A 23,918-nucleotide genomic window follows, 5' to 3' on the forward strand; every position below is an offset into this window, starting at 1 on the left:
TTAACACTTCAAAATGAAAACACTTAATTTTCTCAATTTTTATGAATTTGAAGGAAAATGTTTTGCATTAGTTACAATGTTCTAAAAATACAATCTCTTGTCTTTTTTCCTTTTTTCGTTTTTTAATTTCTTGCAGTCAACTCGTGCTCGAACCGGCTTCTTCATAATGCCTGATATCCTCGAGTTCTTGGTGTGTAATCTTTTAGAGATACTTTCATTCAATATTTTTTTATAAGTATCGTTGACTATAATATGGGATTGCATTTCTAATAAATGCAAACTACGTCGTACCTTGCAAAGCCCACTGTAAGAGCAGAAAATTTTCAGGCGTAACATAAGAAAAAAGCTTAGTAATTGGGCTTACGCTATCATTCTAGGACAATACATTCGTTAGCCCATTCCAATGTAGTACTGATCCTTTATATATATATATATATATAATAGAGACTCAACTGAAATTCGAGTGCAAGACTTGCTTATATTTTACAAAGATTAAAAATATTATTCACAAATTAAAATAATTAATATTATTTTATCTTTTATAAAGTATTTATTGTTCTATTAAAAATTAAATGTCTTATATTACTAAACATGCTTAAAATTAATGGTTTTCTTTATTGTATATTAACTAGAATACAACGGTAAATTAATAGATAAATAAAAATTTTAATTAAAAGAGTAATCTATAATTTAAGAGGAATAAAAAATATTTTTTTAATAAATGAAGAGAATAATTTATTCTTCAAAAATAAATTAATCTTCTAGCTCATTGTCAGTGTAATAAGGACGAGGAATCCTAACTTCTCTGCTGACATTTAGCTTACTGACGGTAACTTGCTTTTATTTATATATATATATATATATATAAATAATATTAATTATGGAGGGAGTTGTTTTAGAATTTAGAAATTAAATATAAATAAGGAAATTAGGATGAATGATTTGGAACAAAAACCTATACCTTAGAAAAGGCACGAGACAACTACAAATATACGAATACAATCATTTGATTTATACCCCCAACCTACAGAAACAGACACGACCCACCTCTAAAACTGCCATTTCTACGTATCTACATAACAAAAACCTATTTTATATATATACCCATAATCCATCTCTGCCACCGAATGTATTCTTCTTCTCCCTTCTCCCACGGCACACTCATCGACTTTGAGTCTCGTGTTACCCGGTGATTGCTAGTCAATTTCCCTTCAGAACGGCTTCTGTAGGTACATGAACATATCCTGAAGCGGCGACATTTGATTATTCCCCTGGAACTGCGACGCGAATGGATTCTCCATGGTGGCATCCGTGTAATTATATGAGAAGTCCAGGGCATTTACGTTCCCCCACTCTTTCCACTTGGGCTCACTCTGTACCTCGCATGTGAACTCCGGCGACACGACGTGATCAGAGCAGCTCGAGTCCGTGTGCAATTTCGGTACTGAATCAGACGTGTCAAAGTAGGCGTAATCATTCACGGTTCCCGTCGCCGATGACGGGGCTGGCGGCGGAGCCATAATCTCCGGCTTCTTATCCTCGATTATTTCCGGCGAGCTCAATTTCCGGTTGATTGGCTGTCCATGCTTATCAATTGTGCCTTTCTTGTTGTATATGCGACACAGCACCCAATCATCCAGCTGCAATACCAAATCAAAACCGTTGATTCAGTCAATGATTCTTAAGAGTGTAAAATAATCAGAATTCTAAAATAAATAAAATTCCACCATAATCTAATGTGAAATTAATGGAATAGATAAGAATGAATATGAATTTTCCTCAACGGGAAAGCAATGATTGCTTAGCGGCACAAGCATATCGGTCAGTCATTAATTAATAATTTTGTTTATTAATCGAGGTTAATTAACACAATTAGCTAATTGTAATACTCGGGGTGGGGCCCAACTGTTCGAGGACCGTCACCAGCCACCACCGCCACCTGATTTAACGCGTCATTAGAAGCTTTCCTTCCTCCTTCCCTTTTGATGTTGACAACGACGGAGTGTCCAGAATTTAGCGTGAGGCCAAAAGAGTCATTTGACCTCAACGTCCGAATTTGGAACCATGTACATGCAATGGAATGTCCAAACTACCCCTACTTTTTAGAGAAATAATGTCAAGATGGCAATTATACCCTTGAGCTGTTCTTCTTGCGAGCCGAGCGATCCACATCTGCCAAGCGATATTCGTGCATAATCCAGTTTGTTTTTTCTCCTTTGGGAGCTTTCCCTGCGTAAAATACCAAAGCCTTCTTGATTCCAAGAGGTTTCGGCTGTCCAATTGGCTTATCTGCTCCGGTAGCCTTCCAGTAGCCGGTCCCGGCCGCCCGGTTCGGCCTAGATCCGTTTGGGTACTTCCTGTCCCTAGGCGAAAAGAAGTACCACTCCTTCTCCCCATACAAGGCCATACCTGTAAATACACCAAGTAATCAAAATTATTCCGATACAAGAGAAAAATCTACAAACACTAAAGATTTGAAGAAAGGTTCTACAATTACCTGGAAGATCCCAGGGGTCATACTTGTAGAGATCGATTTCGGCGATAATCGGGACGGCGATCGACTGAGAAGCACATTTGCGGCAGAGGTAGTGCATCACAAGCTCCTCGTCTGTTGGATGGAACCTGAATCCCGGTGGTAACACCAACGACGCTGCCGCTGCCATTTTTACCTTTTCTACCCTTCTTTTCTACTAATGCTCTCTATCTTCTATCTCTTATCTCTCTATGTGGCGCGTTCTCTTTGTGGTGAAATGCTGTGACGGCGCTTGAAACTTAAAACGCAAGAGAAAGTCATGAATTTATAGAGGAACAAGAGGGAAGGAGGACACAGGGTAGGCGTGATATCTAGAAAGTAGAATACACGTGGGTGATAGCGTTTTCCCTTTTTCGTGGGTTTTTTTTAAATGACAGCAGCCGGGACACGTGTTGCAATCTCAAGTGTGGTGTGTGCGTGTCGATAGCCCACATGGAGGTGATTTTGTCACTGCTTACGACAACTACTTTGGACTGTGGTGCTGAGACACTGTACAAAGAGAATAACCACTAGCCAGTCGGTTCGAGCAGAAAAAATTGAAAAATATTTTTAAAAAAAAATGGAGACCGTCCTAGGGATCCGTGTGGGGTCGGCGAGGTTTGTTCCTCGCGTTTTAATTTTGTTTTCTTGGATAATGAGCCGACAGTTAAACGGTGGATGCGGTGTACACGTCATAAACCAGGGGAGAGCCACGTGCACAGGTGAAGCTCGTCTGATTGCGCTATTTGGCAATAGAAGCGGAGGGAGTAGCGCCGATCCAGTGTACCTGGTTTTGGTAAAAATGGAAAAATTAAACCCTTATCTTGCTATAAAAGGCATGGGAGAAATGAGGGGTAACTAATTAAAAAATATATTAATTTTATTTAATATCTATGTAAATTTTTATTATTTAGTTTTATTTCAATTAATTTTTATAAATAAATTTAAATTTTACATAAAATTGATAAATAAAATCAATCAATCGACAGTTAATTATTTATGCTGTGAAATTAGTATGGGACAATTGTAAAATGAGAAGATGGACACGTTCACATCCAAACTTTTCTAGCTGCAGGGACCTTTCTAGTTTAAAATATTAAAGAAATAATAATAATAAAAAAAAACAAAAAGACATATACACCAACTTTATGGTAGGTATTTGAATATTGACGTGTCCATGGTCTACGAAGATAAGGATAAAAGAAAGAAGTTACTCGCCAAGCGCTCAAACCACCAAAATCTCGCTCCTTCCACGCTTGCTTTTTAATCCCCCCCCCCCCCCAAATGTTTGTCATTGCAAAATTGCGGACCTTAATTATCTTATAATTTATATTGTAAACAAAATTATTTTTATATTTTTCAAATACATCAAAATCAATGCACATATTTTTTATTTTTAAAATTTCATAATTTAATAATTTTTAATAAAAATATAAAAATTAAATAACTTATTTTCTAATTTTACTGAAAATAAATTAATAATGTGGTCAGAATAAAATTATTCTATAATTAATCCATCTGTAAAATAAAAAATGTGAGGTGGTTGGCCATTACGGCAGTCACTTCAATAATTAAGTCAGTAAGAGTAAGAAAAAGACAAATATAATGTTTAGAACTCAATAATAGTCGTATGAGAGAATAACGTATTTTTATCTATGTGATTCTTCTTTTCTTTATACTATAAGAATATAAAAATAAATATAGTATTTCCTAATAATTCGGTGATAATGTGGCCGACTGTGTTTTAAGGGATATCGCCAGCGGATAAGTCGATGATCCCACGATTATAGGCGTATATTGGACTGTACTTGATAACGATAAGTTAGTGTCGAGAATCGACCTATCAAAGAGAGGAAGAGTCTTAGTGATGAAAAGGGTGTTATAGTGTCCGGGTCTTCCTTTCATCAAGTAGAGTCGCGTTATCCAATTATCAAATCCCTGGCATGTAGACCTGTGTTGTAGTGACAACTCACTGCATACTTTAGGTGAGTCTCATGTAGTATCAGAGGTCACCTCGCTGGTCTTTGATTCTTTGAATTCGAATGTGATAGTTGTCTTTATGATTTGGGTCATGTGGCTTTGTTTGTCCGACTGAGTGCATGATGTCCTTGTTTTCTTCTTACCTGCCCTGCCGATCAGTCAAGTCTAAGATTTTGTCTGGAAAAAATTGATCCGAGTGATATTGTAATACCTTGATGAGTTTTCGAGCTCTCTCTAGCCCCGGAAATCATCTGGACATCTTCTAGCCCATACGAGCCACTTGACCTTTTCCAGCCTTGATAAGTTTCCAACATTTTTCAGCCCTGGTATATTTTCGAGCATTTTCTTGCTCCAACTAGCCTTGATGAGCATACGGGCATTCTCTAGCCTTTAGGAGCTCCCTAATCTTTTACAACCGGGCTTTCGTGTATTTTTTTTGCCCCGACAAGATTCCAAGCATTTTCTCAGCCTTGATGAGCTCCTTGATTTTTTACAGTCTTCACGGGCTTTCATGTATTTTTTTTCCCTAACGAGCTTCCGAACATTTTCTCAACCCTAATGAGCTCTTTGGCTTTTATAGCCCTGACGAGGCTTTGCGTATTTTTTCTGTCCTAGCAAGCTTATGAGTATTTTTTTAGCCCTAACGAGCTCATTGGCTTTTTATAGCTTTGGCAGATTTTCTGGCCTTTTACAGCCTTGACAAGCTTCTGTACATTTTTTCAGCCTTGATGAGCTGCTTGGCTTTTTCCAGCCCTATTGAGCTTTCGACATTTTCTAGCTCTAACAAGCTTCCGGGCATTTTTCTAGCCCTTGCAAGTTCCTTACAAACTTCATTTATTGACTTGGCAGTTCGTTCTGCCTTCGTCAATCATCAAAAAGTCTCACTCGCCTACAATGGGCCTTCCTCTTTTGCAAAAAGTTTTAGACCTCCGGAAGTAATTGTAAGATCAGCGACACATGCCTATGCTATTGGTCACATGGACTGGCACGTATCCGTCTTGAGGCCTGGATATCAAATGCCTTATAAACTTTTTGTGAAGCGAGAATAATACCCGGTAGGTCAGCCTGGCGTATATCCACCTTGCGGCCTGGCATCAAATGCCTTAGAAGCTTCTCGTGAAATAGGACTAACACCCAGTAGGTCGGCTTGGTGTATACTCGCCTTACGGCCTGGCATCAAACGCTTTATAAACTTTTTCTGAAACGGGACAAATACTCGGTAGGTCGGGCTGGCGTATACTCGCCTTGCAGCCTAGAATTAAATGCCTTGGTATGCGAGACCCATGTCCGGATGGTCTTTTAGTCTTTTATGAATATGTTTGTTTTCGGGGACCAATGCTCAGATTATATGCGGGACCCATATCCGGATAACCTTATGGCCTAGTATGAGATGCTTTATTACAAGAGACCCATGCCCAATGGAGCTGCGATCTTTTATGAATATTTATTTTCACAGATTAGCACCTGAATTATATGCAGAACCCATGCCTGAATGGTCTTGTGGGTTGGCATGAGATGTCTTGTTATGCGAGATCCATGCCCAACGAAGCTGCGATCTTTAATTAATGTTTATTTCTGCGAACCAATGCCTAGATTATATGTGGGATCCATGGCTGGATGGCCTTGTGGCCTACCATGAGATGCCTTGTTATGAGAGACCCATGTCCAACAGAGTTGCGGTCTTTTATTAATGTTTATTTTTGCGGACCAACGCCCGGATTATACGCGGGACCCATACTCAGATGGTCTTATGGCCTGGCGTGAGATGCATTGTTATGCGAAACTCATGCCCAATGGAGCTGCTATCTTTTATGAATGTTTGTTTTCGCGGACCAACGCTCAGATTATATACGAGACCCATGCCCAGATGATATTGTGGCATGGCATGAGATATCTTGTTATGCGAGCCCCATGTCTAACAGAGCTGCGATCTTTTACGAAAATTTATTTCTGTAGACCAACATCCAGATTATATGCGGGACCCATGCCCGGATATCCTTGTGGCATTTGTTCTTGTCTCCACGCTTTCATCCATCCAACGATTCTGATTTTCCTATAAAAGAAGAAGCTGAAGAATGCATCCTAATTTTATAATATTTCTATAAATCACAAATATTTCTCTAAGGAGAAAATAAAAGACTCGGTCGTCTGACTTGACCAATTTCAAATCTCAGAGTTTGACCGAGGAGCTAGACATATATAACATTTTTCTTATTGTCACCTCTATTAACACTCGGTCCTCTTATAATCACATGAATAACCCCCACAGGTTCACTTTCAGGGGTGGTTTTAAAAATTGTTACCTTAAGCCTGGACCTCTTATCGTCTCTACTCTTTCTGATGAACTTCTGAAGTGTGCCATTCCCTATGAACCTCTCAATCTCATCTTTTAATTGTCAGCACTCCTTTGTTACATGTCCGTGGTCTTCATGAAAATAGCAGTATCTGGTCCTGTCTTATTTTTCGGCCTTCATAGGGTTAAGTTTGAGAGTTCACCTGATCTTCTTGTTATTTTTTCTAATCCATATTAGAATATGTGTTTGTGAGTCATTCAGTGGGATATATATCTTATACTTACATTGGCCATTGCTTTCTCGGGAGACCAGGTAACTTCTGTGGGCTCCCTCATATCTTTACTTCTTTGGCTTTTGTCCTTCCTTTTGACCCATCCTTCCTAGTACCTTTGAGCAGCTCATACCAACTTTTAGCTAGCGTTCTTCGGAGCATCGTCTCATGGCTCTCCTTCCTCAAACTTGTCCTTCCCTTTGGATCATGTTTGGATTGCCTCTGTCTGAGTCCCTGGGTACCTTCAGAGACTTCTTCCCTTCCTCTGGGAGCCATAAGTGATGCCTCTTTTCGAGGTTTGTATTGCTAAAAAATAACCTGCAATCTTCTGACGCACTGGGGTATTTGCTCAATGCACAGATTGTTGGGATCTGCTTCATTGACCGTAGGGAGTGTGCCTTGTCCACTGCTAGGAGTGGAAGAAATGATAGCATCCACATCGATAGCAATCATAGTAGTAGCTTTTGTACTTATAGCCATGTCAAGAGAGAAAGTTGAGATTTCTTTCTAAGAGAAAAGGAGTAGGAAACCGGTTGTGATCAAAATAAACTGAGAGAATGGAATCAAATGATGCTACTGAAAATAAATTGCTGACGTGGCCAAAATAGAGCTGTGCTGTAATTGGTTCACCTGCAAGACAAAGAACGTGAGGTGGTGGGCGCCTATGGCAGCCACTCTGATGCTCAAGTCTGTAAGAGGAAGAAAATGGTGAGTATATTATTTAAAACTCAATAATAGTTGTATGAGAGAATAGCATACATTTGCCTTTGTGACCCTTCTCCTTTTATACTGTAAGAAGATGGAGATAAATATAATATTTTCTGATAATCCAACGATGATATGAGTGACTGCCTGATAAGGGATATCACCAGTGGATAGGTCAGTAATCCCATGATTATAAGCATAATGGAGATATATTGGACTATACTTAATAACGGTAACTTTGTGCCAAGACTCGACCTATCCAGAGGAGGGCGAGTCTTGGTGATGAACTGAGTGTTATGGTGTCTGAGTCTTCCTTTCCTCAGGTAGGATCACGTTATCCAATTATTAGATCCCTGCCATATGGACCTGCCTGTGACGATAACTCACTGCCTACTTTGGGCGAGTCTCATGTAGAATCACTTTTAAAATTATAAGTATTTGATGTGACTGAAACGAAATTGTGCTGTGATTGGTCAATATGTAAAAAAGAGAATATGAGGTGATTGGTGCCTTAAAGTCAGCCACTTTAATGGTTAAATCAGTAAACTGAAGAAAAAAGCGAGTGTAATGAAGTGCTTAAAACTCAAGAGTAACTGTGTAAGAATACGTACCTTGATATCTGTGTTCATCAATTTTTATACTGTAAGAAAGTATAGTTGGTTATCAAATTTCCTGAAAATCCGACTAGCACCGACTAGTGGATAAAGGATCCTGCGATTATAGGTGTAATGGAGATTTGCTGGGTTATGTTATCTAACGGTAACTTTCCATGAAGTCTAGTCCCGTTGAAGAGAGGGCGAGTCCTTAGGAAGAACCAAGTACTATGGTGTCCAGGTCTTCCTTTCCATGGATGAGACTGCATATCTGCTTATCAAACCCTTGCCACGTGACTCTATCTTATTGTAACAGCTCATGGTTTGCTTTGGGCAATTGTTATGTTACACCTGAGGTCCCCCAACTGGTCTTCGATTCTTTAGATTTGAAAGTTGCAGTTGTCTTTACAATCTTAGGCATGTGTTACGTATGAATTGGCTTTTCATGCCTGCGTCGTTTCACCTGTTCCTAGCTATAAATGATGATTGTCTCGTTTCTCGAACCGCATTCAAAACCTGCCATCGCGACCATCATATAAAAACCCTTCTTCTCCCCCAAACTCTATTTTTGCTCACAACTAACTTTTGTGCTTTATAAAATATTAGAAAAGACTCGATCACTCCTCTTTTCTATTCACACACTTCCTTACTCAAGGTAATTTCTATTTGCTTTTCTTTCTATACAAATTAATAGAAGCACTTCTTCTTCTTCTTCTTCCTCTAATTCCTCCGATAGCCCCATTCGTGCTCCTGCTTCCATTGTCTCACCGAGGGTGGTCCATGACCACAAAAGTATCCTGATGAACGATACTCCCTCTGTGCTAACCGAGAAGGATGCAGACTGTTTTCATGATTACTATCAAATCTCATGAGAAACCTTCTAAATTTATGCTCCCACTCCGTGTGTTCGTGTGGATGACCAAATTTTTGTTGAGAGTACAATCATTGTCTATGAAAAGCAATTGAAGGTGGGTCTTCGATTTCCAATAAATCCGTTTTTCGTTGAAGTTCTTCGTTTTCATAAGCTGGTAGTTGCCTAACTGTATCCTAACATTTAGAGGATTTTGATGGTTTTACACTTCCTCTGCTTCAACTAGAACATCAAGGTGAGTGTTGCACTATTCTCCTAATTATATTAGCTAAAAGCCCAAAAAGACAAAAAATTCTGACACTTCAACAATCTCTTTTCGACCGGATACTTTTATTCCTCAAATGCTGAAAAAAAAAAAAATTTAATCACTTACCTATTGAATTTTTATCATTGCCAACAAAATTGCGGACCTTAATTATCTTATAATTTATATTGTAAAAAAATATTTTTATATTTTTCAAATACATCAAAATCAATGCATAAATTTTTCACTTTAAAATTTTAATAATTTAATACTTTTTAATAAAGTTAATATGTAGAAATTAAACTACTTATTTTTTTAAATATAAGTATTATTTTTTATATAATATAATTATTAATAATATTATATATTTAAATGTATTTTATCATTTTTAAAGATAATTAATAAAAAATTAGATGAAAAAATCTCAAATTTAATAGTTAAAATATAAAAATTAAAATTAAAATTTTTAAAAATAAAATCATATATATTTATCCATTATACTTTTTTTTTTTTTTAACTTTGAGTATAGCCCTATGTTAATTCTCTAATTTATACTGATTATTTTATAATTTTTTCAAAATTTTAATTCTATTGAAAAACAATACTTTTGCTCCGATAGTATGAGGTTTAAAGTTTAAAAAATTAATTATTTTCTAGTTTAAATCATAAAAATTATATGTCTATAGAAACATCCCCTCTCTCACCATTTTCTTTAATTATTTTTATTTAATATTTATTTTATTATAGCAATTTCTTTATTTGAAATTATGTTTATAAAGTATTTTAAGAATACAACAATGATTTATCCCGTAAAATAAATTACATTTTTATTTTTCATGATTATAAAGGCATGCGGTTAATAAAGCACAGAGTAATTTTTGTTCAAATCTTTTAATGTGCATTTCCATTCACATTCTTGATTTGAATTTATAAGGACTAAATTGTCATTATAGCTAATAAAATTTATTTATTCTATTTTTGAAAATATAAAAAATATTTTAATATATAATTAAAATTAATAGATAAATTAATACGTTTTTATATATCATTAAAAGTTAATAGTAAAAGTTTCAATAAAAGCCATTATTTAAATTTAATTAACTTATTATAATACAATTAATTTAAAAAAAATTACTATTTAGTTTGATAAAAAAATTATTAATTAATTTATTAATTTTAAAAAATATATTAAAATATTATTGATATTTTAAAAAATTTATTAATTAATTTCATTATTAATTTTAATGATTAAATATTATAAAAAATTTAAAATATTTTTATTACAGAAATTCATTAATAAATTTTTTTAAAAATTTGAGAGACTAATTAATAAATTTTTAAAATTTTAAAAATTAAGTAATAAAATTAATAAAAAAATTAATTAATAAAATTTTTAAAATTTTATTAATATTTTAATATATTTTTAAAAATTTTAAAAATTAATTAATATATTTTTTTACTATAAAAAACTAAATAATAATTTTCCAAGTCCCACTTCAATAGATGGTGTCTTAGGAGTATCCACTAATTCTCATGTCTGTCACACCGATAGGTGCGCTCCTTAATTTTACGCAAAGATCAATACACCAATCGCATTGTGCCACAACCACAATTTATAACGACACTGGACCTGGATAACAAAACGTTCACACCGATAAAGTTTTCTCCATGTCAACAACGTGTATTGACACGTAAGAGTATTAGTTGGCAGGTAGGCAGGCAATGACCTATATTGGTCGCATTGAGTGACGTGTCGCCAATAACTAAGTGGCTCTTTATTTCGTGACGTGGCAAGCTGTTATTGAATATAGGGAGAGGGAAAGGAATAAACCTTTTCACATTTTAAGAACAATGAATTAAGTTATTAGAAATTATAAACATTTATCAACTTTTCGTTCATCAAATATTAAATTCCATATTTCCACTGCTTTATTATTAATATTGAAATTTTTAACTTTACCATATTTATCAACTTCTACATTTTTTTTTACAATTAAAAATTAGTATTAAAATAATAATAAAATTTAGTGTTATTAGAAGATAATGTGTGACTAAATATCTAAAAATTTTGATATATTATAAATATCAAAATAAAGTTTGAGATGGAAATTATAAGGTTAGATTAATTAAAAAAAAGTAAAATAATATATAATTTCAACCAAATGGAACGAAATTAATGTAACATAAAAGAAATTTGATCTGGGTAGGTTTACCCAGGCAGACTTATTCGTCACCAAATCCGGCTGCTGAAAGCCGCTGAACGTAGACAAAAAGCTCAAGTGTGAAATGAATATTTAGAGTAGACCAAGACCTCATTAAAAAATGACATTTGTCGCTTTATAATTTTTTTATTATATTTTTATAATTTTTTTATTAATTTATATATTATTGTAATTTAAAAAATAGATAATAATGTTACAATTATTAAAAAAATAAAAAAATTATAAAACAAAACTCATATGAATCAAAAAGATTCAAATCAAAAGTAAGATCAGGGGAATTAGGGAAGATTTCAATAACATAATCATATCACACTTACTTAAAACTTGCTCATCAAGTTAGTACAATGAATTAGTGGGTAACCGATGAACCCTAATTTGTCTTTATACAGCATTTTCTGTGTCCAAGTTAATTGCACACTTTCTCACATGGGCACTTGCCCGACCACCCATCAAATCCTTTAGATACAATTAAAATATTTTTATATTATTTATTTACAGAAAATATCTTATATTTTAAAAAATAATTTTTATTAAAAAAGTTTTTTATTTTCTATTATTTAATTTTAATTTAAAAATAAGATATATAACTAGATATTAATAAAATTTTTAAAAAACAGAAATTGATTTCTTATTTTAAGAAAATGAACTAATTTTCGTGAGTATTATAAATAATATAAAATATAAAAATATTTTTTTTTCAAAATAAATAGAGTCTTAATTGTAGTCACGATTCTAACGAAAAAAAAAATTTTTTTTTGCTTTTTCAGTTTTTGAAATAATTTATTTGAAAAGGGAGAACTTATTCAGTAGTATTATATATATATTGTTTAATGAGCCGCCAATTTATTTAAAATCCACAGTACTAATTCCAAGTGCTTTCAAGCATTCGTCCATTAATAGTCCCAACTTGCTGAATTTTAAAAGAGTTTGGTCAGCATTTCAATCTCACCGCGTTAGGAACTTTCTATAGCCTGCCTCCATTTTTATTTATTTATTTATTTAATAATTTCATGAGCAATATATATTCGTGGCCTTTGGAATGATAGGATGGATTTTGTCAATATTTAATTGGAGAGTTGAAAAGATGTTTACGGTCCAAAACAATTTGTTTTAATTTGGTCCACAGCTTTTCACAATCACAATGAATCAAAAATATATATTTTTTTAAACAAGTTGGGTTAGATTAGTGATCTCAGTATTTGATGTCTGTTTACAACACCGAAAAGTTTAGAATTTTTTATTACTGTCATGAAATTTATAATAATAATTTGTTTTTGAATTTTCGAGGAATCTTTCAAATAAAGATAATTAATTTATTAGATTTTCTAATTGGAGATGGTCTAATTTGTTGTAATTAACCTTTGAATTTTCTAATTAAAGCTTCTTTTGTCTTTTTACTTTCGATTTTCACATTCTTTAATGTCGTTTTGTGACAAAAGTCTTAGTGCCGCGTTCTGCACTAATAGACAAGACAAAGACAAAGACTGTGTTATTTACTAATACTTCATATGTAATACTTACGGTCCAAAAATTAATATTATAATTTTATATATTTTTCACATTTGATTATAAAACTTGTTAGTTGATTTGCAGTGAGATTTTAAAAATATATTAATTTATTTATTTTAAAAATATATTTCCATTCACAAAATATTCAATGTTTTCAGACAAGCCGGAGACATATTGTAAAAGGCATGGGGGAGTCGTCTTCCGATGGCGGCTTTGAAGCTTTCAAGTGGGCGTCAAACAAATTTGCTCAACCTGCATGTTAAAGGTGGGATTCCATATATCCATTTTCTTTCTGGAATTTAGTGTGATTAATTTATTGGTCGGCTTGACCTTGTTTCTTCTTTTTTTTATTTTTCTCGTTGATTAATTGATACAGTAATATTTATAAAATTAAAAAATTTTAAATTTAAATTTTAATCGAAATTAATTATATAATACATATGAATTTGAGAAGCCAACAAATTAATTACATATTCTAATTAAGTAATATTAATATATTAATATTTTTTTTAAATAAAAATTAAAAATCGGAGAGTAAAATCTGAAATTACTCAAATTTATTCAGATACACTTACCACCTGTATATATATTAATACATTAATGTTACAATATTGAATTAAATAGTGTTGAAATATTTACAGACATGTATATACAATATTCAAATTAATAATAAATAATAAAGAAGAACCCTAGCAAGGATTCTTGGTTGAAGGAATTTCAGAGGAGCAAATAGGGCAAATCTTCTTGACCTGAAGCCAATTGATTACGCATTCAGAATGATAAAGATGATCACAAGGAAGAGCTACCAGAGATTCTCCACCTTCATATTCCACTTGGCAAATCACACATCTCTCAATCCCACTTCTCCTCTCTGCACATTGTTCATACTTCCATGGCCGCAAGCTTTTCCAAATTTCTTCTATGGATAATCCTCTCTTCTCTTCTCCTATGAACTCTCCCAGCGCTATCAGCTCTTCGTAGGATAGCTCGTCGGGGTCGATATCGTCTTCTTCATCATCTTCTTCTTCCATGTCTTCGTCGCTGTTGCTGTCTTGTCCTTCAAGAAGCTCCAGTTCTTGGTTTTCAAAGAATTCATAATCATTTCCATTGTTTGACTCTTCATCAGTTTCCACCTCTTCGCTATCGCTTTCGATGCTTGTTAAGATATTGAAAGCCCTCTCTTGCTCCTGCAAAGCTACTGCCATAGCAAAATCGGAATGAACTTGATCAAGATCAGGGAAAGGAACCCTTCTGGAGGCGGCTTGCTGCTTCCTCTCGTCGTCGTCCGTTTGGCGCTTCCTCTCTTGGTTGTTGTCCATTGATCAAACTAAACTGCCGTAGAAAACAGAAAATAATAACGTTAAATGAATGTTAGTTTCTTGAGACGAAAGGCAGCTTTCATGCAAAATTCCAGATTCTTAGTTGTTCAAAGTTGAAACTCTAGGGTTATGCCATTATTCTTGCCTGAATCTGTCGTAGCTGAAGTATTTAATTTCTTCAGGGACAAGGAAGCTTTTCTTGTGAAGCAACTGAAAACTATTTCTCAGAAGTTATTTTTTCTTCATCTTAATTATTTTTTTTTCCAGCTTATTCCAATGTTCCAATCTTGTATAAAGCCATTGCCGTGAGACAAACTCTCTTAATTTTCAAATGCATTCCAAATCAGTACGTCTTCCTCTCTTGGTTGTTGCACATTGATCGAATTGAACTGCCGTAGAAAAACAGAAAACAAAGTTAAATGATTGTTAGTTTCTTGAGACGAATCCTCCTTTTAAGAATAAATAATTTATTCTGTAATAAAAAAATTTAAATAAATTCTCGTAAAATTATAAAAGATTTCATTTCCTTTAATAATAAAAATTTTATAAGTAAAAAAATTAATTGAAATTTTTTAAACAATTTTTTAAAATTAAAAATAATTGTTTAAATAATTTTTAAAAATTGAAAGATATTCAGCGTCTTACTCTTGAATAAACCTTTGGCCTAAGATTCATGCCTTTCCTAGCAAACATTGACGAGCGAATCACCCTAATATTATGAACTGTACTAATATGATTTCTATGCTTATTATGAAGTTGATAATTTCTGCCATATCTACCAAACTCGGATTCTTTTCTAAACCCAACTCGAATCCGATGACTTCTCGGCCTCAAAGATTTCCTCAGGCGATGGACTCTCCTGTGCTCCCTCATTTCTCTAGACAGTGACCTCCTCATCTCCGTGGTTCTGCTGAGTTCATACCCACAATCGTCTTCGCTTGTATCTAACTCATCACTGCTGAAGTCTCTTTTGCGGCGGTGGCGGTGGCTTATCCTTCTGAGCACTGTAGAAGTATCACACAAGAAAAAGCAACAGTGTTCCCACAAGGAGAGCCAAGAAACCAAGCATGCCCATAACGTTTTGCAGAGGCTACGAACAACACACTCGCAGATACCCAGTTTGTACAGCAGATACAAGAATAAGAGCACTGCACAGCCAGATTTAAATGATTAAAGATACATGGTAACTAATATAGATAATTAAAAGAAGGTGAAATTACTATTGAATCTGATATATAGAAACTCATTCATAATTAATTAGTTCATTGGTTTTCAAAAATACATTAAAATATTTTTTAATATTTTAAAATTTTATTAATTAATTCAACTATTAATTTTAAATATTAAATATTATAAAAAAAATTTAAATTCTAATAGAAAAGAATTAATTAGTAAATGTTTTTAGTGACTAAATAATAAATTTTTATAATTATATAGTATTTTTTTGGTTTCATAATTTTTATCTATTTTTTTTATTATTATTTTAAAATTATTACCTATTTTTTTTAGATTATTTTAATATATAAATTAACTATTATAATCCTATCTAATTTTATTTTATTTTTAATAAATTTTTCAAAACATTATTTAATAACTTAATATATTTAAAATGGGTATAATTGAAAAGTTAATAAAAAAAATTATATTAGACAAAAATTATGAACGGAGTAAAACTAATAAATTAACTAATTAATAAATTTTTTAAAATTCTAATAACATTTTAATATATTTTTTGAGAAATTAATTAATGAGCTTTTTCGTATAATAGGTTTTAAAATGAAAACATTAAATTTAGTAATGATATAGTGATTGATTAGTAAATTTTTTCAATTTACGGAAACTAAATAGTAAATTAATTTTTAAAATAAGGGAATTAAAGCCACTGGCATGTTTAGAAGACTAAATACTACACATTCAAGGGAGTGATGGTCGTTAATTACCCATGTAGAACAGAGCCAGCACCATGGCCATCTTCAAAAGGTTTGAAATGCAGAAATTTTCGATGTAACAAATAAAATCCCATATTGGCCCACAAACTGAACTGCGTCGCGTATAGTTTATGCGAAAAAAAATCAGCAATGTGAAAATTATAATGGAATAAATATGAAAATGAAATAGAACTTTTTGAAAGAAAAATCAAATACCTGCAAGACTTTCCAGCAAGAAAATCGAGTGGAGAGGTGAAAAGATTACTTATTACATTAGAGAAACCAGAAGTGAACGATCTGATTATATTATCCATCTACGTGCCAAGTAATCCACTAGTCAAGTATTCAAACTGCCACAAAGAGATCACTTAACTCTTAAGATTTCTTCACTTTCTGCAATCAACAACAAATCAACGAGAGAAAGTAAATCAATTCGTAGTAGGATGCACAACAAGTCAAGCAAGGATTATATATATAACAACTATATGTATGCTAGCCACAAACCGAGTCTACATTTCCTTTAGAATATGAAAGTGATACAAAATCACTGCATAATTTTTTTTTTGAAAAAACAAATTTCTCGGAATGAGTGGGGTGCGTGTGAGAGAGAGAGGGTTACTGCTTTAAGTCGGTGACAGAATCGGAAGTGGAGTATTGAGAAGATTAATGTTTGAAGCACGGAACAAAATTTGCAACATAGTGAAGATGGTAAAGAAATAGAAAGAAACATAACTGTCAATTACAACCGTCTTTTCAATATTTCCAATCCGTGACTGAGATTTTTTTTTTAAAAAAAATTATTATTACATTTAGTTTTAAATTAACGCATGGAAGGATGGAATAACCATGGCTCCAGACCTCTGGCAGGGGCACATGATCACAGCATCCATAAGCAAGCATGGGTCCAATTGCGAGAGCCAAATATTTTACCTATGACACACTTTAACAATGAAGAGATTAAGGACTATTGAACAGTAGCTCGTTAATTGTGTAAAGGTACATCGGTATAGTTTGGTTGATAAAACCCAAAAATCAAATCGAATTAAAAAGTGAAAAAAAAATTAAATTAAATTGATTCAATTTAATTACCAAATCTTTTACTTTCACTAAGGTACACACAGCAACGGTGTATGGACTGAAAATATTGGAAAACGGTTGCTTAATCTTTGTATAGAAGCGTTCAAGTCTTCGCCTTTCACAAACAATGTCAAACCATTCTTCCCTTTAGGATTCTTTCTTTAAATTCGGCAGGAGTTGTGCATCATAAACATAAAAAAATGTTTGGCTGTCACCACTTATGAATGGATCAAAAGCAAAAGAGAAAAGTTACTGATGAGTACACATGATCAACAGATGAACTGAATATGGACATGAACACGGGAACTTGTGCAAACCAAAGGACACGAGAAAACTCGAGATTTGGAGAACAACTCCAATAATCAAACTCCTCTAGCATGTATTTGGCAACACATGGAATATTAGCTCACTCGTCTTAAAAAGCAGTCCCATCAACATTCATGCAACAAACTTTTAACCACTTCTTAGTTCTCTGGCTAACTATAATATTATGTATCAGCATTTTATTCAAACAAGCAGAAAGGCACAGTTTGGCATCACAAAATGGTAGCTACAACCCCCTCCCCCTCCCGAATTTTTTGGGTTTGGAGCATAGGACAAATACATCCTACATCCCTATCAAATTAAAGGCAAATGGCTTCAATCAAAATTTTCCAAAATCCCATGTAGTAAGTCTCCAAAAGGATAGTTAATAATACTCTTAACAACAACTGAACTTTATGAATTAACATTATATCTTTTCTACAACTAGAATTTCTCACAAATAGAAAGATAAAGATAAGTGTTAATTTTATCATAACTGAAAACAGAATTTATAAAAGGTATTGTTAAAAATGAATTAAAACTTCTCTCAGCCAGTGCATGATTTCTTGGGAAAAGTATTCTATGAACTAAAGTATAAACAGAAAAATGAGACGTAAATGAACGGTTATACGACGTAAACATGTCTTCCCAACCACTCAAAACAGTCTGAATCTACTGATGATATCAATGCTTGTGAAACAGTTCCAAACAAAGGTTGAAACAAAGAGTTAATAATGCTTTCATTAATGACACATAGTAAATAAAGGGACTACTTCAGCAGTATAAATCATATCAGCTACAACAAATTTCAGATGCTAGCCAATGATTCTTTGGCAGCTTGTCTACCCAACAGCTACGCCAACCCTTTTGGTAAATATTAAACAACTGTTATTTAGCTAATAAACCCATTAAACTACTGCAATTTGAAAAGTTATGAAATAAAAATTGTTTATCATCAGCTGCTGCTGTTTCAAGATTAAAAAAAAAAAATACACTTTAACATTATCTCAATTTATATATATATTCCTATATCTTAAAAGCAAGATGCTCTAATTTTCTTATATGATTTGGGTTTTATTTACTTATTTTAATAATAAAATAAAGGCGACATAATAAATAAAAATTGTATATTTATTTAAATAATAAGATAGATTATCTAAGATAATAAATTAATAATTATATAGTTATTTTAATGATAAAAATAAATAATATGATATAAATTATTATTAGTCATTTACGTAATAACCGCAACAGCAATAATTATTACCTGGTTTCAACAATTAAATCAAATAGATTAATGAAATTTAAAAAAAAAATGTCTAATCATTCACTTGCACCTTTCGACAGTTCCATCACTTGCACTTATTTTAATTTTTGAACTTAGCGTTTTTTCAAGCACTTCAACAATAGCCCCTTACATTCATCAACCCTTATACACATTCTAACTAAATACATAATTGCATAATTTTTAAATGCTCATAAAATTAATTTAGCTTATAAACACTTAGAGCAATATACGCTGAATCAAATGCCCTCATAAAAGTCAGAAACCTTCTTTGTTGATAAAAATTTATGTGCATTACATGAATCAAAATATTAGTCTTGAACTTGAATTGAAAAGGCTTGAAAAATAGATCACATAAAAAATGTGTCAGGAAGTGCTCTACAAACAATAATCCTAAGGCGTAAAAGCAAATAAAATGCTCTACATTGGTGATCTCCTTGGCAGTCAGTCTGCTTGAATTTGAACTTCTTTACAACTATAAAATGAGGAACAGCACAACCAAGTACTTAAATTACAAAAGCAGAAATATTGCATTGAGAACCAAAACTTCAAATCAGTCATGCAGTCTACTAATGAAAGGAGTTTTAGAAAAATAAATATAAATGAAGGGAACAAACCAAATGAGACCCTGGGGGAGGGAGGCACGTGGTGCTGGGCAGGGGCTATCCCACACTACATAGCTCATCTGATACCCAAAAAAGAAAATGCACGCATGTACAAGTATCTCTGTGCATGTTTGTGCACGCTTGCACACATGATGGTTTGTAGAACCAACCGGTAAATGTGCATAATATAGACTTTAGATATCACTCTTCAACGGTTCAAATGCCACGATAGATCATCTTCCAGACTCCTTGCTTGCCAGGAGAGGTCCTGAGAGCTATGGATCTGCTCTTAAGAAAAAGAAGTCATACAGAGTACTAGGTTGGTATTGATGAAAACAGAAGATCAAAACTCAAAAATGCAGATTCCAAAACTTAAAACAATTTCCTCAATTACCATCATCTACTTCACTGTCTTTCTCGACAGCAGGTTTAATCTCTTTGTTAGTTGCAAATTGAGATGGTAAAATTGTTTTCTGTGCAGGCAGCTCAGCAATGAAAAGTAGAGTTTGTGCCCATCCAGCATATTTCCCATATTTGCTTACAAATGCATTTGCCACTTGACCGCATAGCTTAGGTGTCAGGCGGGCTCCAGCAAGCTCAGGTAGGAGATATCTTGTAGCAATCTATAGACCCCCCCCCCCCGGCAAAAAAAAATTGAAATCAGAACTTCTTTCATTAACAAAATAATTAAAAAGTACAATGCAATGTTTCTAACAAGTTAAGAAATACCACAATGAGGCCATGGCCATCTTACCCAAGGAATCAGTGTAGTTACACTGAGTATAATCATTATAACAACATCAGAATGTAGCTTTTAGAAGGATCAATCCCACCCAAAAAAGAAACCAGGGGGTAGGGGGTGATAAACTTACCCTTCTTGATCTGCACATGATGTGTTCCATCTACTATGTATCTTCTTCCTAACTTCTACCAATATTATGCTTCATGAATTCCGAAGTCAACAGTTAACTAAAAGATTGACAAACTTTAACATCTTAAAAACATAATTTTGTCTCACTACATTATCCCAAGTAAATGGAGCATAATCAATATACAAAACAACCTTATTGTCATAAACCTGAACAAGCATTCGCAGTTTGACCCGCATTGCTAAATCAGAAGCGAATAAGTCCAGAAAAATTAGCACCTGAATTTAGTAATATTTCTTTCCTTTTGCATAGGGCTAAATTTAAAAGCATATGCTTATTAAAACTGGTGAAGGATAGTAATCAATCCGCCAAGCAGTTGAGAAAAACAACTTCTTTACAATGGCAAACAGTTGCTAATTCACTCAACTTTTATTGGATAAGCTGTACCCTCTGAACCCACCTTTAGGGCAAGGATTAACGTTCACCATTGGTTTTTAGATTCAGTCAAATCCCAAATTGACAATAGTAGATACAAAAACAAGACTTATAGATCGCAAGTTAAAAACCACAGAAGGTACCTGCCACACATGCGTATCAACAGGAATGGCGTGGTGTTGATCAAGAGAGAAAAGTGCTATGCACGCTGCTACTTTGGGCCCAACTCCAGGTAAAGTACAAAGTGCATCAATCACCACTTGGAGGTCCAATTTACGGAGTGATGCAAGCCACTCTGCACCTCCACCAGGTTTTAATTGCAAAGCATCTACAGTGCCAGTTACATATTTTGCCCTGGCCATGAACCAATAATTTAGCCTTGAAACCGATAACGGAGAGATATTGAAAACATGGAAACTCAAAACCCATATCGAACTTGCACCGACATACATCACAATGAATCAACAGTGCTCTCCACTACCGAACTTAGTCAATATCTATTTTAGAATTAAGTTGAAGAAGCAAAGAACTTAAACAAAAAACAAATAATAAAGAAGCTTAAACAATACCTGTAACCAAAACCAGCCTCTCTAAGCTCCTGCTCAGTAGCCATAGCCAATCGTTCCAGAGACGGGAACTCGTGAAACTCAAAACCCCCAACACTCCCCAGATGTTCTCCCGAAGAAGATATAAAATCAACCATTTTAGTAATCCTGGCAATGTTATTATTGGAAGAACACAGGAATTGGATCAAGCACTCCAGTGGGTCCTGCCTCAAAACCCTAGCCCCCTTCAAGTGCCGCGCCAGCTCAGCAAACCGCGAATCCGAAGCCGAGAACTCAGCCCAGATATCGGTGAGTGAGATATCTATGTTAAGGAAGTCGAGAAGAGCCGATTTGGCAGCGGACTCAGAGGGAGTTCGGTGGATGCGGTAATAAACATCGCCGTTTTGATTATGGTGTTTGAGGGATATCAAGTGAGGGCCCAGAGTGCCGGTGTACTGGAGAGGACCAGTTTGTTTCCAGCGGAAGGTTTGGCCAGTGGGAAATGTGAGGGGGAGAGACAGTTCCGATTGGGTGAGGTCAAGTGGGGCCCAGGTTGCGAGGTGTGTCGTTTTTCCGGCTGCGGCGGCGACTTTGAGGATGGAATTTTTGTGTTTTTTGGAGGAGATTTGGCTCGTAGCTTTGCAGTTGTGAGGTTTGAGGAGCCTTTGTGGTGGTGTATGAGGTAATGATGGAGGTGATCTGGAGGCGGCGGAGAGTGGTATTTCCGATCTCGGTCTCTTCATTTATCGAAGACGGCAATGTTTTCAGTTACCGCAGGAATTGATGTAGGGGCTAGATTGCGGCAACTTTTCCGTCCCTCCGCCGCTCAAGGGGGAGACCGTTTCCACCTATTTCCTTTCCAATTTTTCACTCGCATATATTTTTTTTTTCTTTTTTAAAACTGACTCGATTTTTAGATTACTTTTATATTTCATAAATATATACATATACAATTTTTTTTTCGTTTTTTTCAATCCAACACGTTAGCTTTTATATTTTCATTCAGTAAAATTGAAGTTATCTCGGTCAACGCAATATTTTTTCTTTGATAAAATTAAAATATTCAGATTAAATTATCTATTTTTAAAAATTTAAGAAAATAATTGTTAATTTTGATATAATTAAATAGCATTATATATTTAAGAGTATATTATTATCTTAAAATAATCATAAAAGAATTAAATTATAAAGATCAATTAAATTATTTTGAAAAATTTTCCATCGTGATTCCTTCATGACTCGATATTTTTGCCTTTTTCTCTTTTTTAAATCTAACTTTTTCTTTTCCTTTCTTATGAAAGGCGATCTACGTTAATTGATTATCGATGAAGAATAATATGTTATTGTCCCTATTAAGAATTTCAGAGATATTCCGATCGTCACTGTATGATGAGAATATTCCTCACATACAATCCAATCAATTTTCAGAATATGCAAATCTCTTTGACAGATTTATGGCGGGAATTCTCGGACAGTTATTGCATTAAAATATTTGGTTCCTAGTTATAAGCTGGACATTTTATTTTTGATGGAAACAAAAACTATTAGTTCTCGTATGAAATTTTTTAATAATTTTATACATTTTGGTGGTTGCTTAAGATTGGGAAGAGACCTTTCGTTGATGTGGAAGAGTCATAGGTCTGTTTTTATGGTTGGCTTTTCTTCAAATTTTATTGATTCGGTTGTTTCGAAAGGTAATGTTCAATGAAAGTTTACTAGTTATTATGGGTTTCAGAATCGCAACGACGATGTAAGTTTTGGAATCTTATTCGAGCTTTATCTCGTAGAAGTTCTCTTTTGTGGCTTTGTTCGGAAGACTTTAATGATTTATACTTGAGATATGAGAAATAATGATGAGTATCTTTGCCAAATTATCTTATGCACGGATTTAGGCAGACACTTGAGGAGCATTTTTGCCAAATTATCTTATGCAGGTGTTTGATTTTGAATGATTGTAAAACTTTGTTAGACTTTAGAACTCATATTCAGATGGATTCGTCGTAATGCTACTCTAACTGCTTATACTTTGGCTAGATAATCTATCAGGCATAATCGTCTCTCTATTTGGGATGATATCCCTCTTTATTTGATGAAATCTTATTAATACAATAAGTAGATTTGCTTTCAAAAAAAATAATTAATTTACATCGAAACATTCAGTTTTTATAAAATTGTGAAATGATGATGTTCTGAGAACCAGCAAATAGGGTTTTACTATGTGAAGTGGAAAGATCTTCCTTCTCTTTTATGCCTTTCCTTTTATCTGCTAGTGACGTCTAACGGCCTCTCTGCTACAATGCCACCTATCTCTATCACTGAGGTCCGTATGTACGGGCGTGTCAAAGTCCCTC

At 33.8% G+C, this 23,918-nt stretch overlaps 4 protein-coding genes across 9 annotated transcripts; all 4 read right to left on the reverse strand.

The window, feature by feature from the left end:
- Positions 1–890: 890 nt before the first annotated feature.
- Positions 891–2,858, reverse strand: LOC110609419 (NAC domain-containing protein 2). The gene is made up of 3 exons (XM_021748980.2): positions 2,498–2,858; positions 2,135–2,409; positions 891–1,640 (listed from the first exon to the last, which is right to left on the reverse strand). The coding sequence occupies exons 1-3, from the start codon at positions 2,661–2,663 to the stop codon at positions 1,212–1,214; spliced, it is 870 nt and encodes a 289-aa protein (XP_021604672.1). The 5' UTR covers positions 2,664–2,858; the 3' UTR covers positions 891–1,211.
- A 10,959-nt stretch (positions 2,859–13,817) lies between these two features.
- Positions 13,818–14,797, reverse strand: LOC110609115 (E3 ubiquitin ligase BIG BROTHER-related). The gene is made up of 2 exons (XM_021748463.2): positions 14,666–14,797; positions 13,818–14,533 (listed from the first exon to the last, which is right to left on the reverse strand). The coding sequence occupies exon 2, from the start codon at positions 14,518–14,520 to the stop codon at positions 13,891–13,893; it is 630 nt and encodes a 209-aa protein (XP_021604155.1). The 5' UTR covers positions 14,521–14,533; positions 14,666–14,797; the 3' UTR covers positions 13,818–13,890.
- On the reverse strand, positions 14,775–17,674 carry LOC110609113 (protein HAPLESS 2). The gene is made up of 5 exons (XM_021748461.2): positions 17,538–17,674; positions 16,665–16,841; positions 16,461–16,561; positions 15,166–15,668; positions 14,775–14,909 (listed from the first exon to the last, which is right to left on the reverse strand). The coding sequence occupies exons 2-5, from the start codon at positions 16,760–16,762 to the stop codon at positions 14,841–14,843; spliced, it is 771 nt and encodes a 256-aa protein (XP_021604153.1). The 5' UTR covers positions 16,763–16,841; positions 17,538–17,674; the 3' UTR covers positions 14,775–14,840.
- Positions 17,390–22,479, reverse strand: LOC110609112 (N-glycosylase/DNA lyase OGG1). Of its 6 annotated transcripts, none has more exons than XR_002486966.2 (5): positions 21,592–22,478; positions 21,166–21,376; positions 20,113–20,341; positions 19,731–20,001; positions 17,390–17,704 (listed from the first exon to the last, which is right to left on the reverse strand). XR_002486966.2 is itself a non-coding variant. In XM_021748459.2 (4 exons), exons 1-4 carry the CDS (start codon positions 22,308–22,310, stop codon positions 19,927–19,929), a joined length of 1,239 nt encoding a protein of 412 aa, XP_021604151.1. In that variant the 5' UTR covers positions 22,311–22,479; the 3' UTR covers positions 19,359–19,926. The 6 variants fall into 6 exon arrangements, 2 of the variants coding, with proteins under 2 accessions (XP_021604151.1, XP_021604152.1); XR_002486965.2 differs by lacking the exon at positions 17,390–17,704 and adding an exon at positions 19,359–19,588 and having other exon boundaries at positions 19,731–20,006; positions 21,592–22,479; XM_021748459.2 differs by lacking the exon at positions 17,390–17,704 and having other exon boundaries at positions 19,359–20,006; positions 21,592–22,479.
- Positions 22,480–23,918: the final 1,439 nt, after the last annotated feature.

Source organism: Manihot esculenta, chromosome 2, assembly GCF_001659605.2.
Source record: "Manihot esculenta cultivar AM560-2 chromosome 2, M.esculenta_v8, whole genome shotgun sequence".
Classification (NCBI taxonomy): domain Eukaryota; kingdom Viridiplantae; phylum Streptophyta; class Magnoliopsida; order Malpighiales; family Euphorbiaceae; genus Manihot; species Manihot esculenta.

Coding starts and splice junctions, on each gene's coding strand:
- LOC110609112 (XM_021748459.2), bottom strand. CDS start 22,310: ATGAAGAGACCGAGATCGGAAATACCACTCTCCGCCGCCTCCAGATCA. Junction 21,377..21,591: donor GAGGCTGGTTTTGGTTACAG/GTATTGTTTAAG, acceptor GTTCATGGCCAG/GGCAAAATATGTAACTGGCA. Junction 20,342..21,165: donor TTGATACGCATGTGTGGCAG/GTACCTTCTGTG, acceptor GGGGGTCTATAG/ATTGCTACAAGATATCTCCT.
- LOC110609115 (XM_021748463.2), bottom strand. CDS start 14,520: ATGGACAACAACCAAGAGAGGAAGCGCCAAACGGACGACGACGAGAGG.
- LOC110609113 (XM_021748461.2), bottom strand. CDS start 16,762: ATGGATAATATAATCAGATCGTTCACTTCTGGTTTCTCTAATGTAATA. Junction 16,562..16,664: donor CTTGCTGGAAAGTCTTGCAG/GTATTTGATTTT, acceptor TACGCGACGCAG/TTCAGTTTGTGGGCCAATAT. Junction 14,910..15,165: donor GGCCAAAGGTTTATTCAAGA/GTAAGACGCTGA, acceptor TTTCTACGGCAG/TTCAATTCGATCAATGTGCA.
- LOC110609419 (XM_021748980.2), bottom strand. CDS start 2,663: ATGGCAGCGGCAGCGTCGTTGGTGTTACCACCGGGATTCAGGTTCCAT. Junction 2,410..2,497: donor TGACCCCTGGGATCTTCCAG/GTAATTGTAGAA, acceptor GTGTATTTACAG/GTATGGCCTTGTATGGGGAG. Junction 1,641..2,134: donor GCAAGAAGAACAGCTCAAGG/GTATAATTGCCA, acceptor TTGGTATTGCAG/CTGGATGATTGGGTGCTGTG.